Source organism: Gymnoscopelus microlampas, assembly GCF_963454915.1.
Source record: "Gymnoscopelus microlampas genome assembly, chromosome: 11".
Classification (NCBI taxonomy): Eukaryota; Metazoa; Chordata; class Actinopteri; order Myctophiformes; family Myctophidae; genus Gymnoscopelus; species Gymnoscopelus microlampas.
The window spans coordinates 49519399-49536594 of NC_139948.1; the positions used below are offsets into that span (position 1 = coordinate 49519399).

Below are 17196 nucleotides of genomic sequence, written 5' to 3' on the forward strand. Positions count from 1 at the left end.
ACCAGTCGATCCTCAATCTCGGAACCCAGAGATAACTGAAAAGGAAAAACCTCCTCAGTTATACTCTGGGACAATGCCAACGTAGCACCAGTGCGCAAGGAAACCGGGGTTTAAGTCTGCCTTCACCGCTCCATTCCCACTAACAATATTTCTACACGGAACACTAACCCTGCGTTTTAACAGCGGGCAACTCTCGGCGATGCCGGGCGATATCGCCCAAAAAGATAAAGGAAATCCATCTTTCATCGCCCCCCCGCCCACTTCGCCCGATCGCCCGTTCTCATAGACTTTCATTATATTTTTGGACGACGTCGCCCAGAGTTGCCCGCTGTTAAAACGTACCGTAACACCACTTCTCCCAGAGAACATGGATGGTTTTGGTTATAAGCCCACTTGTTTCTATGATGAAAGAGTAAGTTCAAATGTGAATATCTTTCCGTGGTTTTGTCTGCTCCGCGGACGCTATTGTTAAATTCGTTTCGGTTAGTTTCCAGTAGGGAAGGATGGACGGACACGTGAATCCCGCCCACTACATTTGATTGGGTAAAGCGCGGCCTGCTTCCTGATCTGAAGGCATGCCCACTCCCACACAGTGTGTACACGTTCTGACGAACCTTCAAGACAGATTCCAACGCAGTGCAGAATCTGTTCTTGAGAGATTAGTCGATCCTTGAGTCCAACAATTGCCATGACATTTGAAAACCTCTCAAAGCGTTCCTGAGATATTTACATTCACCATGTTGGGACGTACGGATGTACGTATAGCTCTGGTCCATAGAGTTAGAAGGAGAGTTCTCCTTAACTCCTTCTAACTAGTGTTGATTTAGAATCAAATTCCATTTAGTTTTAGTCATATTTTAGTCATCTGAAATGTTTAACTGTTAGTCTAGTTTTAGTTGACTAAATATCATATAATTATAGTGGACTAAATCTTCAGTTGATTTAGTCAACTAAAATGTATGTTGGCGGTGCCTTGATGGCGTCGTAATGGCTGCTTTTACACTTTGTTGCATGCTGAAAATAGCCGATCTACAAGCTTGTGAGCTTGTAGATCTGCTATTTTCAGAGCACAACACCCGAGCGCAACCAAACATAAAATGACTTGTCTTTTAGTTCTACTGGATCTCTTCTCCACTAGTCCCTCACTAACATTTTAGTCTAGTTTTTATTTGTTGACGAAATTGTCAATATATTTAGTCTTAGTTTTAGTCATCATAGCTTAGTTTTTATTTAGTTTTTGTCAGTGAAAAAAGGTAGTCAACGAACATTTTTCGTCATAGTTTTAGTCAACGAAATCAACACTGCTTCTAATGCTATGGACCAGAGCTAGGATGTACGGACGCACGGACAGACAACCCAAAAACATAATGTCACTATTGTACATGAGAAATTGATTCATTATAGTGATAATAACACATTAGAATAGTCACTCATTAAAAAAAAAGTGTTAATAATGTGTGGGCTAATGATTGAACTGGATTATGGAGAAATTAAAACCACTCCTTATTTGGCTGGAGAGACCCCCTGGAAGCAAAGCAAAGCAAAGCAAAAGCAAAGTTTGTTGTTTACCCAGGGTGTCGGACTAAGCACGAAGCTTGTTTCCAGCCGGACCCTGCATGGAAGCCTTGCTCAAGGGCTATTCAGCGGTGATTCATGATCGATGTGATGAATTGGGGAATCGAACGAGGGACCTTCCGGTATCAAGGCCGCCCCTCTAACCACTAGGCCACCGCTGGAACCTCCTCAAGGACCCCTGGGGGTCCCAAGACCCCACTTTGAAAACTACTGGGCTAAGCATAGTTTGGCTGCAGAGATTGAATCTAAATTTACCAATTTAGGGGGTCCTCAGAGGTACTACAGGAGGTCCACCAAATCATTGTGTGATATGAAGCTTTTTACATTAACCACTTGAACCCTATTGCATCACAATTCTAAGGACAATTTAGGCGTTGTGAGCTTGTAGATCGGCTATTTTTGGCAAAGAGAGGGGGGGCCGGGGAGCAGACTAAGTACAGAGTGATAGTTTACTAAGTATCGATGGTTTAAGTGGTTAAATGTCTGAAAATACACAGTGACATGAATCCGACATCTATGAAAAAGCTTTTATCTGCAACACAATTTTATGCAATATATTGTGGGGGGTCCCTGCTTCATCTCTCTCTCAGAGAGGGGGTCCTTGGGCTGAAAACGTTGAAGACCCCTGATCTAAATATCAAAATAACTAACTAAAGTGTCAAAACATCGTAGAAGTATAAAATATTTAAAACAAAACTTAAGTGAAAATAGCCTACCTCAGATCAGTACTTATAAAGTAATTTACTGTCCATCACTGAAGTTCACAGCACGTGTGAAGTAAATCTGTGCTGTTCGCCTTGCACATAGTAGTTATCGGTCACTGGTTACCATAGAAACAAAGGCATTAAAATAGATGCAAGCCACCATGCATCAATCTCCACTGGTAACTTAACAGACTACTATAATTTAACACAAAGTTTGTGTTATTGCTATACTCATCCACTGATGAGTTCCAATCAGTCCCACAGCACTATCTGTAGAATACAACTCTTGTAGACGTATTTATGATTCTGACGTTTTCAATCTACGAGAGTTGTAGGGTTCACCCCCCATGGACACAGGGACTTTCAGCACTATACCCCGTAGACACTCCAAACATGTACACATTGAAAATAAAGGTGCTTCCCACACGATCAAAATGTTAATTTTTGCTACGGGTTAGTAGTTTAATGTAATAATCCATATCTTTCAATAAAGAAGTGTTTTAATGCCGTCTGTGGCCGAACGCCATTTTTTCACCCTCGTTTACTTCCTGTTTACATTTAGTGTAATTCCGGGTTTCACCGGATGCGCCCCGTCACTACCACCCATTGGGAACTTCCGACAGAATCAACCACAGACGGCATTAAAACACTTCTTTATTGAAAGATATGGATTATTACATTAAACTATTACCACGTAGAAGTAGTTAATATTTGGAGCTTGGGGCTAAGCACCTTTATTTTCAATTTGTACATTTTTGGAGTGTCTACGGGGTATAGTGCTGAAAGTCCCTGTGTTCATGGTGGGTGAACCCTACAACTCTCGTAAATTGAAAACGTCAGAATCATAAATACGTCTACGAGAGTTGTATTCTACAGCTACCACAGCGCCATCTCCTGGCATGTCCACGACATTACAACCATATATATCTATGACTACAACAACAATATGCCCGGTGCTGAACTTTTACCCCTGAACCCTGACCCCTGTGTCCCTATTGAAAAAAATAACATAACATTTTTTTTTTAAAACATAAATTTGGGGAAACGTTTCACGTTGCAAATTGTTGTTCCTTTTAATAACGCATAAAAGAAACAAAAAAAAATATATATACATCATTTGACCTTCTTCCTCCGCCATGTTTAGTCTCCCTCTTCTGCGCATGCGCTAACCTCCACAGCTCGAGCGGAAGGAGGACGAGGTCGTTGCAGGATCTGTGTGTTTGTGTTTATTTATTTCATCTAAAAACATACATATATACAGATATATAGATATATATAGATATATATATCCAGAATGCCGTCGGACTTTGATAAAGACGCGTATCCAGAGCCTCCTCGTCAGACTCCTGTCTCAGAGAAACAAACAGGACTTCCTAATCCAGCTCTGATTGTGTCTAAACTCTTCTACTACTCTGTGGATCTGCCTGTGACCACCTTCAGAGGTATTTATAATATATATATAATATATATACATATACACTACACTACTACTCTGTGGACCTGCCTGTGTCTACCTTAAGAGGTATTTATAACACTAATATATATACATATACATATACACAGATACTACTCTGTGGACCTGCCTGTGTCTACCTTTAGAGGTATTTATAATATATATATTTATATACACACACACACACACACACACACACACACACACACACACACACACACACACACACACACACTACTACTCCTCTGTGGACCTGCCTGTCTCCACCTTCAGAGGTACATATAACACCATATATCTATCTGTCTGTCTGTCTGTCTGTCTGTCTGTCTGTCTGTCTGTCTGTCTGTCTATTTATCTATCTATCTATCTATCATGTACTACTCTGTGGATCTGCCTGTCTCCACCTTCAGAGATAAATATAACCACGTTAATTCATGGTTAATTCAACTCTTAAGGGTACAGTTATAGACCACAGTTCCTAAACTATCCATAATTTTATCTGGGGACCCCCTGGAACCCAGCCAGTTACGTAGTAGACTACTTTGTTTATCTACTAGTCATTTGTTAGACAGCATCAGTGATTATTCTATTGTGTTTCCCAACATTAAAGAACCAACTATAGTACACTTCTGTATGTCAGTTAGCCCTACCTACCAACAAAAACAATACATTGTCTTGAGGTGGACTGGAGACATTATTTCTATTCTCTATGTCAATGGTTCTCAACTGGGGGTCCGGCGGGAGTCCAGGGGGTCCCCAGCAATATTATTCATAGTTAATCGTCACCATTATTACAGTTAATACTGTGATACGTGTTCACTGTTATCAGATCTACATACAAAGGAATTCTGGACCAAATCTAGGTGAAGGTCTTTCAAAAATAGCGAAAATATCCGATCATCTATTTCTCTGCTTTTACAAAGTATAAACTAGGGCTTTCGTGGCTGATTTTGTTTTGGACACCCTGGAACCCCCCCCCCCCCCCCCCTCCAAAGGACCCCTGGGGGTCCCCAGATCTCCCCAGAACCACTCTTGCAGAGCATAGAATGTTACAACTCTGACGGGACATAAGCAATGACAGTTCAAAAGTAAAGGCCTATAGTATAAACTGAGCTAATCCAGCCTTCCCCATCACATATATCTAACCCTGCTGTCTGCTCTACTAACTCTCCATCCAGATGCTGTGGAGAAGATCCAGGCTGGCAACAAGTCCGTCTACTACCACCAGAAGTTCCGGCGTGTTCCTGACCTGACCGAATGCCAGGAGGGGGATTTCCTCTGCTACTACGAGGCCGAGATGCAGTGGAGGAGAGACTAGTGAGTATCATCCCGTCGTCATCCAAAGGTTCTTTCAGTAGGGCTGGGCTCTATGTCGATACTGTACCGTGATATGAGACTACATATCAGCTGGGATTTGGGATAATATCGTGATATGGCATAAGTGATGTCTTCTTATCCTGGTTTTAAAAGCTGCATCACAGTAAAGTGACTCCACTACTGACTGTTCTAACTCAAACATTTCAATGATTTGCCTTCATCCACTTAATTATTACAATAATAGGCATTACTGATATCAAAAATATTACAGTGTAAACACAAAACAGTCCTGGGGATTTGTTTCCATTGTGGTCCTATTTACAGTATTCAATTCATCATTCAACCCGTAGCACTTGCCCTAGCCTTGTTGTAGCCTATGTTGACAATTTCGTCAACATTTAAAAACTAGACTAAAATGTTATGGAGGGACCTGGAAGAGATCCAGTAGAACTAAAAGACAAGTCATTTTATGCTTGGTTGCGCTCGGGTGTCGCGCTCTGAAAATAGCAGATCGACAAGCTCACAACGCGTCGCAGCGCGACGCGTTGTGAGCTTGTAGATCTGCTATTTTCAGCATGCAACCAAGTGTAAAATCAGCCATTACGACGCCATCACGGCACCGCCAAAATACATTTTAGTGGACTAAATCAACTGTAGATTTAGTCGACTATAATCTTATGATATTTAGTCGACTAAAACTAGACAAAAACTAAAACATTTCAGATGAAAATATGACTAAAACTAAATGGAATTTTATTCAAAAGACTATGACTAAAACTAAATCAAAATGTGCTGTCAAAATCAACACTCCCTCTAGTGTTGTGGCTGTGGGTGACACTCACTTTGGGGAAGTACTAGTTAGTCAGGTATGAGGGCGTGGAGGGCCGCTGTCCCTTTGATTATGTCCAGAGGTGAACCTAAACGCGCGTGTGTGTGTGTGTGTGTGTGTGTGTACTCTGCTGTGCTCCTCAGTAAGGTGGACCAGGAGATTGTGAAGGCGGTCCAGGAACGTCTGAGAGCCTGCCAGCAGAGGGAGGGTCACAGCTATCACCAGAACTGTGCCAAGGAGGTGCAGCTTTTCACCGACACCACCAAGGCCTTCAATTCACGATGTAAGTACTGTGTGTGTGTGTGTGTGTGTGTGTGTGTGTGTGTGTGTGTGTGTGTGTGTGTGTGTGTGTGTGTGTGTGTGTGTGTGTGTGTGTGTGTGTGTGTGTGTGTGTGTGTGTGTGTGTGTGTGTGTGTGTGTTGCACCTATGATAATATGTTAAGTTAGCCACTTGTCAAGTAACACTACATACATACAACACTACATACTGTATGCATATAGTGTAACTACTAGCATCTTTTGAAATACAGTAGGTATAACTATCACTAAGTCCATTGTTCTCAAAGTGGGGTCCGGGGACCCCCAGGGGTACTTGAGGGGGTTCCAGGGGGTCCCCAGCTAAATGATGTACAGGAACCAAATGGACCCTTATGGTTCTGTAACTCTGAGTGTGTAACTCTGAGAGTGAACCAAATGGACCCTAACGGGTCCATTTGGTTCCATTTGTACACTCTCAGAGTTAAATTAACATTGATTTCACAATATGAATTGGGGTCCCAGAGATATAAATGCCATTAAATGGGGGTCCGTAGCCTCTAATGCATGTCAAACTGGGGGTCCTTGAAATTAAAATGGTTGAGAATCACTGCTAGAGCCGTAAAAAAAACATTCTCTTATGGGGGTCCCTGGATTATCTTTTCAAATGGGGGTCCGCGGGCTAATAAGTGTCAATTTGGGGGTCCTTGACATGAAAAGGTTTGAGAACCACTGCTTTAAGACCTGGAACGCATCTGTGTCACTTTTTGATTTGAGCTAAAAAGCATTATTTTACACTTTGGCTATTCAAAAATAGCAGATATTCAAGCTTGTAGATCTGCTATTTTTTTTAAATCGTGAAAATGTGTGCAAATCTTTCAATATATATATATTTTTAAAGCGAACATTTTTAACTAAAATCTTTGCTTCTGGGGGGTCCCTGGAACAAACTATTTTGAGATGGGGATCCGCGGCCAAATACATATAATTTTTAGGGTCCTTGACATGAAAAGGTTTGAGCACCACTGATATAGAAACATACGTTTTTCAGAAAACTGTTGGGATTTAGAAGACATTTGTAGAATCGGCTTCAGGTCTTAATGGGCTAAGTAGTGATACAAGAAAATAAGGAGTGGAATCTGAAGAGGTGAGTCTTCAGTCCTCCTGACTGTGAGGAAGGGGGGGGTGTCATTCCACACAGCTTTGGAGCCAGCAGAGAGAATAGCTGTTTCTATGCGGTCACATGTTCTCATTCAACGTGTCCATGTGTTTGCAGATGGCGACCTGGGAGCGTACGCCAGTGGACGGAAATGTCTGATGAAGCAAAAGGAGAGAATGATCGAGGCGGCAGCCCAGGCTCAAAAAGCCTAATAACACATTTCATGTTCCCAAGCTTATGCCCTTTGTTGTATTAAATGTACTGTATAATAAAACTTTATGGGACAAACGTGTGTGCTGCTGCATTAATTAATTTACTAACTGTACATCCAGTGTTGAGGATGTAATGCAGCCCCCCCCACCTTCACTTAATGCGGCCCGCAGGTTAATATCGGAATACTGATATATTAATGATTTCAGCTGTTACAATTCCAAACATGACCCGCTTTAATTACTTCAGTCTATATTAGTAGCTTAATGACCAGTATTACAATTATATTGTCTTTTTTATGTCCCATGTATTTCTATTTAAGTTCATAAAGTTAACATAAATATAACTAAATGCATTTGAAATAAAATAAAAATGTAACTTTTCAGGATTCCAATTCAAAAATGGCAAAAAAAAAGAATCTGGATTCCAAATCAAAAATAGCAAAAAAATAGCAGATCTACAAGCTCAAAACGCGTCGCACTGCGACGCGTTCTGAGCTTGTAGATCGGCTATTTTTTGCTGCTTTTGTGTGACATAGAATGGCCCGACGGTATATTATGCAATGTGGCTCCTCTGGAGTGAGTGTGGAAATATAGTGGCCCTCTCCATCATCAAAGTTGCATCACCCCTGATCTACAACTAGAATGAAATGGCCTTAAACCTGGTAACCTAATGAAGATTAGTCACAGCTGGGGATAAGCCTCTGTATAGGGGTGTGCCGATATATCGTCTCGCGATACGTTTTCGCGACGATATGTATCGTTTTTTTTTACAATCATAATAATCAGGCATGCAAACGGCCCCGAAGTGAAAAGAGTGACAACATGTTTTTTTTTCGGGTCAGGTGTCATACTATTTGGATTCAAAACGGCTATTGTAGCTGAAAAGCTACAAGTTTGCATGTCTGAATAATGCAAAAACAGGATTATTTGTTTGCATTTTCTTTTTTTCTCCTCCATATATTTTCATAATAAAAAAAGTGCGTATCGTATCGAAATCGTATCGAAGTTGTGAGCCAAATATCGTATCGTATCGTTTAGTGAAATTAGTGTATCGGCACACCCCTACCTCTGTATATAACTGTACATGACATATTTGACCATAATATTTCAGGGTTTGTGCAGACAATGCCATGTGTGACATCCCCAAAGCTTTCTTTGTAATAGACAAATCAGTTGTCACACCCAGCTTTGTTTTTCAGGCAGGTATGGCTTTATCAACTTATGCTTAGTTACTGGATTCAAATTCAAAAGTAGCAGATCTACAAGCTCAAGCTTGTAGATCTGCTACTTTTGATGCTTTTGTGTGACACTGTAGGATGATCAGGTAGGGCATTCATTTACGGAATTAAGGTTTGGTTCTCAAAGTGGAGTACGAGTACCCCCAGGGGTCCTTGGGGGGAGAGGGGGGGGTTCCAGGGGGTCCCTGAGCAAAATGTGTTGATATTGCAATCATTTTAACCGCTTTATCCATTTATGTGTTGGCTATTCAAAAATAGCAGATATACAAGCTCACAGCGTGTCACTTTGTTGTGAGCTTGTACATCTGCTCTTTTTGAACATCACTTTTGGGGGTCCCTGGCACAAAACATTTTCAGATGGGCGTCCGCGGCCGCAGGCCAAATATATATCAATTTTGGGGTCCTTGGCACGGAAAGGTTTGAGAAGTTCTGTTTTATAGTGCTATAAAACAACTGTTTTATAGTACTGTGATATTTATATTTCTGTGGGTAAGAAGTTTATTTCTGACTCCTGCATCTATCTAGCCTGACACTCAGCCTGAATTTTCATTTTGTTTCACTCCATTATTCACATATCGACACATATTTAAAGGTTTGACCGATACTTCCGTGTTTGACAGGTGCTTGCCAAATGTTTACGTTTGACCAGCTCAATGGCGGAATGCCATCTCATGTCTTTTTGAAAGCAATGAGAAGCCGCCGGGTATGAGAGGTGTTAACGGAAGAAGAAAGCCAGTTGAGTACAAGCTCCTTTAGCTTACTTGGTGAAGTCAATGGTACACCATGATCCTAAAACGTAAAGATCCGCCTTTAGCTGAAGGCAAGGAATGCAACGAGGGGAAATCACTTTGGGCTACCGAAGCACATAATTGGTCCCAGTTCCACGCCATCATTTAACACATGTAAAGACATTGAACAAAGAATATGTCAGGATGTTTTAAGTCGCACCCACTTCGAATCAATCAGATGCTTCAGGTGCAGACCCCTGTCATCCAGCGACAGTAGAGTTGTTAGTGTTAGCTGTGGACAGCAGTCAAATTTGCTGAGGTAGTGTAATAACAGTAAATAAGTGTACATCAAGATTCCTGTTTCCTATCTATTCTTTCCTGTCATTCTCTGTCGCTCCATTTGTGTTTCTGTCATAAATCACTGGTGGATACGGTAAAGTATAGTATAGTAGTGTAGAATACAATAGAGCAGAGTACAATAATGAGTAAAGTAGGGTATAGAATAGAGTGTGTGTTTGTGCACCAACATGTATCTATACTTGTGAGGAAGAGGTCACGGCTCTGTATACAACAAGTCAGGACCTTTTAGGGAAGTGTGGACAATTAGCTCGTCTTCACTTAGAAACGTCTGTATTCGGTCCATGGGTTCATGGTGAGGCTGTGCACATGGAAACAATAAGGTATGGTAATGCGCGCGCGTCTGTGTGTGTGTGTGTGTGTGTGTGTGTGTGTGTGTGTGTGTGTGTGTGTGTGTGTGTGTGTGTGTGTGTGTGTGTGCGTGTGTGTGGTCTTCATTGTTTGATCTCCAGGATGGATGGGTTATGGTCGAGAATGGCCAGGATGATCTTAACTACCTTAGACGGTAGTTAATCTCCTCTTGCTCCTTGAGGGCGTCCACCAACTGGAAGAGCACGTGAAAGAGAGGAAGAGGAAGGCAAATGGAGGAAGAGAGAGAGAGAGAGAGAGAGAGAGAAAGAGTGGAAAGGCAATACAAGAGAAGGAAATGAGATTTAACATTTCCAACTACAAATTAGCCATTTAACAGACTTACAAAGTAGGGCTGCGCACTATATCGAAAATGTACCATCATCGCAATATCAACATGCACAATATAGGCTAAATAGCAAAATACAATACATTGTGCCATGTATTCACACTCTGCATATCAATACATTTAGTCACTCACTGCTACTCTTCAGGTTTTTATTCATTTCACCAAGCCAGGTATAAAGATATTGATACAGTGAGAAACTGTATTGCTAAGTACATATTCATTGTCAATAGCAGGTGCAAAGTTTTCAGTAAAACATATTGTTGGAAAGTGGAGTCAAATGGTCATCGCAATATTCAATGTTTCCGCATATCACATGTTTTCCTAATAGGGTGCAGCCCTATTACAAAGTACAAGAGAGCAGTGATTTGCACGGACCCTAGTGGACAACCAACAAGGTAATTGGTGGAGTAAATGGAAAACCTGTTGACTCCACCCCCCTTTGGTGGAGTTAGCTGGTGTAGCAGAGTGTTTGAGGATCCAATGGAGTTAGCTGGTTTTGTCAGAAGTGTTTTTTAATACTTTTCATTCGTTCAATATTTTTATAACCAACACACAGACGTTGGTTGGGGGGAACCTTGAAATGAAAAAAAGTTTGAGAAACAGTGGACTCACCTCGTCTCTGGAGGCGTTGTCGATCTCTGCGGCCAGAGACTGAGCCTTGGTGTGACAGGCAAACAGGTTCTTGGCCTCGTAGAGGCTCAGACTGAGGATCTGACCGTTGAGGTCGTCGTTCGGTTGCATTTGTACTGGGAAAAAGCTGTATGATGTTAGAATCTGTGTGTATACTTAGATTATGTGTACCGGTATAATCTATACTGGTAGGATATCCTCTCTGTCGGGTGTGATAGTTATGGTTAGTGTTAGGAAAATTAGATTTGAAGTCTAGAAGTATAATGAATGTGTTGTTAGAATAGTAAAAAAAAAGGGGGCACATAGTGGCTCTTGTTTATATCCTGCTGTTTAAACATATAACTGCTTTAAGTTTAGCTATTCTAATCACTTAAGCCACACAGTGATATATAGACTATTATACTGTGTAGCTGTATATATCCCGTATATTTTAATCATTAGTATGACTAAAAGTGTTAAGTTTTAGTTTAACTATGTCATTGTAACCTTATTCAAAGAAAATGTGTTTACCAAGGAGGAGAGGAGATCATAGTGAGAGAGGCCCTGTCTTTCCCTCTCTCTCATTCACTCCCTTTTCAGAGGAATGTCTTGCTGAAAATACAGGCACCAGTGATGCCATAGAATTAATATTAGGTCATAATAATCGCATACTATTGTTGTAATACTCTTATATTAATATAGTAAAAGCTTTAATATGGATATCAAAATGATATAAAATTACACAGCAGAAGTCAGAGTGTTAGTTCCCAGCGAGGAAATAGAAAACTAAAAATGCCATATACCTTGGCCAAATTATAATAGACAAAGGGTTCATAGACGCTTATCGCAATCAAAAGTAAGGGAGTGTAGGACCATCGAAGGGAGTTGAAGGAGTCCTGAGGCCTGTGACGGGGAAGGTGTGGAGTCAGCGTGAGAACAGCAGGAAGCCTCGTCCTCCGAAGCCAACATCAAGATCTAATTGATAATGTTTTTATGATGTAACGCTGGAATAGGGAAAGGATGCTTCAGTGCAGAAATCTCGCCCTGTCTCTAGCATCTTTACTCTGTGATGAGGGAGAGATTCTTGTATCCAGCGCGCTGTTATTTGATTGGTATTGTATCTTTACTGTTTGTTTGATAATTCATTCTAATAGTTTCATAGGCTCAGAAATAATTGTAAACTTAGTTTAAGGATAATAAATGATTTGATCTTACAAATTGTAAATCTCCTGTCACTTTATTTAAGGGTGTTTAACGTCTCCCCATTTCACAGAACCTCTGAACTTGCACCTTGGTTATTTCTTAAGTACCTTAACTTTATCTCTTATGGTGTGAAGGTGCAGAAGATTCATTTCAATTGGTGACCCCGTCGGCCCGTTCTGTGGGGGGACTGCATCCTTGGCAGGCGGACCGCCTGAACATCATTTCAGCCGCCGGTCGTGACGTTGCTTTTCTGGGTGATCAAACTTGCCTTCCGGAAGGTTAAAGCCAAAGGTAAGCTGAAACCTGTTGATACGAATTCAGTGATTGGACACTCTAAACTAAGTTTGTTTGCCTATGATAAGCAATTGTCATAATCCAAAAGCATTGATGTAAATTTAGCAATTGTAGGACATTGATTTATAACCAAATTTAGCGGTGTGAATGAATTGTCATTAAGCTGTGTGTTTTAACTGTGCAAAATCGGACTTGGGGAGTTTGAGGGAAGACTGTTATTTATGGGAAGAGAGATTACCAGATAAACTCAGTTATTTTTAACGCACGAGTGCAGCATTTACAGTGATCCAGTATCTTGTTGTCACACAAAGTGAGGTTAAACCGACGTAACTGCCGACACATACAGAGTATACCTGCCGAGATATTACAGATTATATAACTGCCGACATATACAGAGTATACCTGCCGATATATTACAGTATTATAACTGCCGACATAAATCAGTTTACAGTATAGCTGCCGAGATAAACTGCCGAAATATAACAGATACCTGCCGCGATATTACAGTATTATAACTGCCGACATAAATCAGTTTACAGTATAGCTGCCGAGATAAACTGCCGAAATATAACAGATACCTGCCGCGAGATTACAGTATTCTAACTGCCGACATAAATCAGTTTACAGTATAGCTGCCGAGATAAACTGCCGAAATATAACAGATATAGTCTTGACATTTATTGTGTGGGTGGATTCCTCACATAGCGCGCCGCGCTATGTGAGTTTGTATTTGGGGAAAAGCATTTGGGTGGTGTGTACTCGCGACAATCAATTAATTGTCGCATCTCTTCTGTCTATCTCTTTCTAGTTCACTGTTAAATAATTTTATGACGTACTACGGCTCATTGTGCTAAGAAGTGTGTGCTTTTTGTGCATTCTGGCTGCTCCTAGAGACTTTTACAATAAAAGTTAGAAAGTTGGAAGGAAAAAGAAAAAAGGAAAAAGGTGTGTAGGACAACAAAAACTTCTTAAAAAGTGTGAAGACGATTTTTTTGGAAACCCCTAAATAATTTTCCTAGATAGTACGGTTCTGGGCGCTAGGAACTGTGTGTTTTTTATGTATTTTGGCCACTTATAGCGATTTGTAGAATAAACACTAAAAGATAAGCCCCGGTAGTACATCATTTTAATCCTCGCCCTGCTAGGGGGGTTCACACAGGGAGACAGAGAACAGACAGGGGAAAGGGCTGCATGCCGGTGCTTGCTGTTGACGTAAAGCCAGGGGATATTGTAAGGTCCAGCAATCATTGGTTCGAAAGGGCTTTGTGGCATAGTGACGCAAATAATTCTCTGTGGCATTGTCACGAAAAAAATTATCTAGAACCGAGGTTACGGAGGCTCAGAGATATTGCACAAGTACTTCCACCACCAAGGGGCATAGATCTTAGAGATAGGATTAGAGCCCATGCACTGGATTTGGCATACGTAACGTTGCAAGCATTGTCTGAAACGGATTTAGGCCCTTTGGGGTCAGATAATCACTTAAAACCAGAAGTTACTGTTTGGAGAGGTGCGCAGGCAATCAGACAGTTAGTTGGAGACTATGAAGTCAGTTGTCCACTGTTAGGTGCTCTCCAGATTACTGCTAAAAAGCAATTGTTTGAAAGACACTTAAAGCCATTCACTAAGGAGTGGTTAGACGCCGGTTGTAAAGAGCTAATTGCAGTATACATTACTACGCACGTCACTGTAGTCCCCTGGTGTGTGTTAGAGTTAGCTCACGCAGCATAAGAACACACACACACACACACACACACACATCCATTACACAAGTGTGAGATTGTAACAGTGACAGTAAATAAGAAACGTGAAATTTGGTAACAATATTGTGCAGTGCATACTGAACTTACAAATAATCTAGAAGTATGGACTCATTTGGGAAGCAGTATGAATACATAGTCTCTCAAATTCTGATAGGAGAGACTGATGATAAAGTTAAAAAACTAAAAGATTTTCTCAAACTGAAAAGTGATTTGCAGCAAGCTGGGACGTGCCCAAAAGACGATGGAGAGCCAGATTGGGGTGGCATTTTTGCTCACCATACGGCTCTCACTCGCCAGTTGGGCAGTGTCACCGAGCGGTTGATAAAACCAGGCTTGCTGCAGAAAGGTAAAATCACGTCGGAGTTAAAAGACATAAATAAGAATCTGTCTCTAGTTACAGCCCTTATGAAAGCAATACAGGCTATGAGACGGGCTACAGGGAGGGGTTCACACACCATGAAGAGAGGTTATGGTCAGCAGCACTACTCTGGGCCTCAATGGCCTCGCCCTATACATTCAATGTATCCTGTACTGGAGGATTTAGATAAAACGCCAACAGTGCCGGGACCACCTCCTTATGAGGATGGTGTCGGCCTCCAAGCCCCTCTTTTAGCGGGGGAAACTGGAGTGGTCAAAATCACTGGTGGTTTTCTTGAATGTACGGCAGAGAGCAGATCCCTAGATGCTATTTGCCGAGATGACACTTATGCATTACGAGACACAACACAGGATGTAATAAAACAGCACCCTCATGGCACACACTCTACACCAATAGCTAGAACTGAGGGGTGGGTACAATCACAACAAAGCCAGACTAAAGACCAACAGCTACAGCGGGGACAGGCCCATGTTTTTTCCTCCCAGAAAGAAGCGAGAGAAAGGGAGGAAGATATCAATAAATATCCTTATACGGTTGAGGCACATATGGGTGCGTGTGGGGGGCGGTCAGAGGAGAGTAAGGGGTATGCGCTCTCATCGCCAAGCAACGAACACAGGTGGGACCAGAGTAGCCATTATCTCGGGAGCCCAGCGCAGTATAGGGAGGACAGAGAGAAAAGGCAGGAGGGGATTAGACAGGCATGGTCAGAGGTGAGAAAGTTAGACCATAAGGATGAGGAAATAGCACAAGCCAGGGAAGAGGCAGAAAGACTACATCATAACCAGGCCATGAGAATGCAAGTACAGGACAGACAGAGGGATGAGGAAAGCAACAGTGGCAAAGCAGAGCTACAGGGGGGTGAGGAGAGAGACGGCAGTCAACATAGTGCAGCAATCACAGGTTCTCATCACTCAGGGTTAAGCTCTCACGTCAGCAGTGTGTCAGACACCAGTGTGCCAGGCCAACAGGTTCAGATCTCGGGGGCCAACATCACGGGGTTCATCCAGGCTGTCACAACACCCACACACACTACACGCACTCGGTCCCAAACTGCCAATGATCCTAATCATCAACACACAAGCCTAGGTCAGACACTTAATGCACCACCCTCACACCAACTGCACCCATCCCAGGGCCACATTCCTGTGAGCACAAACCCATTTCAAAGTCCACTCACGACAGAGCCTCAAAGTACTCAGATGCCACTGTACTCTGTGGCTGGCCACCCACTCTTAGAGCATTATATTCCATTTAAACAGACCACATTTGAATTAATCAAGCAAAGGCTCCCTGACATCAGTGCTGGATTCTTGGCTTGGTATAGAACCTTTGACTCAGCTACTCAGGGTGAAAAATTAGCATTGGGGGACATGAGGCACGCTATTGCATCTTGCTCTTCCGCAGGTCAGTTACAAGCCATTGAAACAGAAGCATTCTCCTCCATGGTGTCTAACACCACAGCCTGGCATCACTGGAAAGCTCTCTGGTGTCAGATTATGACCCGCATTTGGCCCAACAAACGCGTATCGGGGGAATCGGTTCGTATGCAGCCAGGTGAGACAGCTCAAAAATTTTTAATGCGCTCCACAGACGACTGGGTAGATCAAACAGGGGCTCAACCCACAGATAGCCCAGCTAGTGAAATCTTATTTAGACGCGCTGTGCACTCTGCTCTGCCTAAAGAGGCCCAAGACAAACTTGACGACACACCAAACATGGACACATGCACCTACACTGACTGGAAAAATATTGTGATACACCATATTGACAGATACAATGCCAAACAGATCAAAGAAAAAGATACCATTTCTGACATGACCACAAGACTTCTTAAATTACAGCTCAAACAGATAGAAGAGCAGACTACCGCGGCAAAGAAAAGTGCAGTTAAGACAGTGCCTACGCAGGCAGTGGTACAGGAAGCAACTCCAGTAGTAACGCCAACACCACCAGCTCCAGTAGCAACACCCACCTCCGTACAGCAGCTACAACCGCAGACACCTACCACACACTCTGCACCCATGTTTTCATTTGAGCAGGTGCAACAAATGTTGTCGCAGCAGCAGAATAGCAATAATCAACAGGGGTACAATAGAGGTGGGGGGAGAGGGGGAAATGGTAGAGGGGGAGGGCGTGGGGCCCCGCGTGACATATCGCAGGTCAGGTGTTATAACTGTAATAATATGGGACACTTTTCTCGCGATTGCCCTCTACCAAGACGACAAACGCAGGGTTTCGGCCAGCAGGGGGGTCAGGGCCAGCAAAATTATCAGCAGCAAGGGGGCTATGGGCACAGTCAGCAACACCCGCAACAATTTCAGCAGGGCCAACAGGTCACTCACCAGCAGCAACCGCAACCACACTCGGCTCCGAACCAACAGCTCATGCCGGCGTTTCAAGCACCGCAGCAATGGACGGGATAGG

The 17196-nt window shown here is 42.4% G+C and overlaps 1 protein-coding gene and 1 long non-coding RNA gene across 2 annotated transcripts in view; both read left to right on the plus strand.

Annotated features, from left to right (window-relative positions):
* LOC311055164 overlaps positions 1 to 17196 on the plus strand; it is a 105116-nt gene that overhangs the window by 2677 nt on the left and 85243 nt on the right. The window lies entirely within an intron of this gene.
* LOC311055116 (NADH dehydrogenase [ubiquinone] 1 beta subcomplex subunit 10-like) lies at positions 3455 to 7584 on the plus strand. The gene is made up of 4 exons (XM_084071218.1): positions 3455 to 3721; positions 4911 to 5049; positions 6022 to 6161; positions 7410 to 7584. The coding sequence occupies exons 1-4, from the start codon at positions 3574 to 3576 to the stop codon at positions 7502 to 7504; spliced, it is 522 nt and encodes a 173-aa protein (XP_083927344.1). The 5' UTR covers positions 3455 to 3573; the 3' UTR covers positions 7505 to 7584.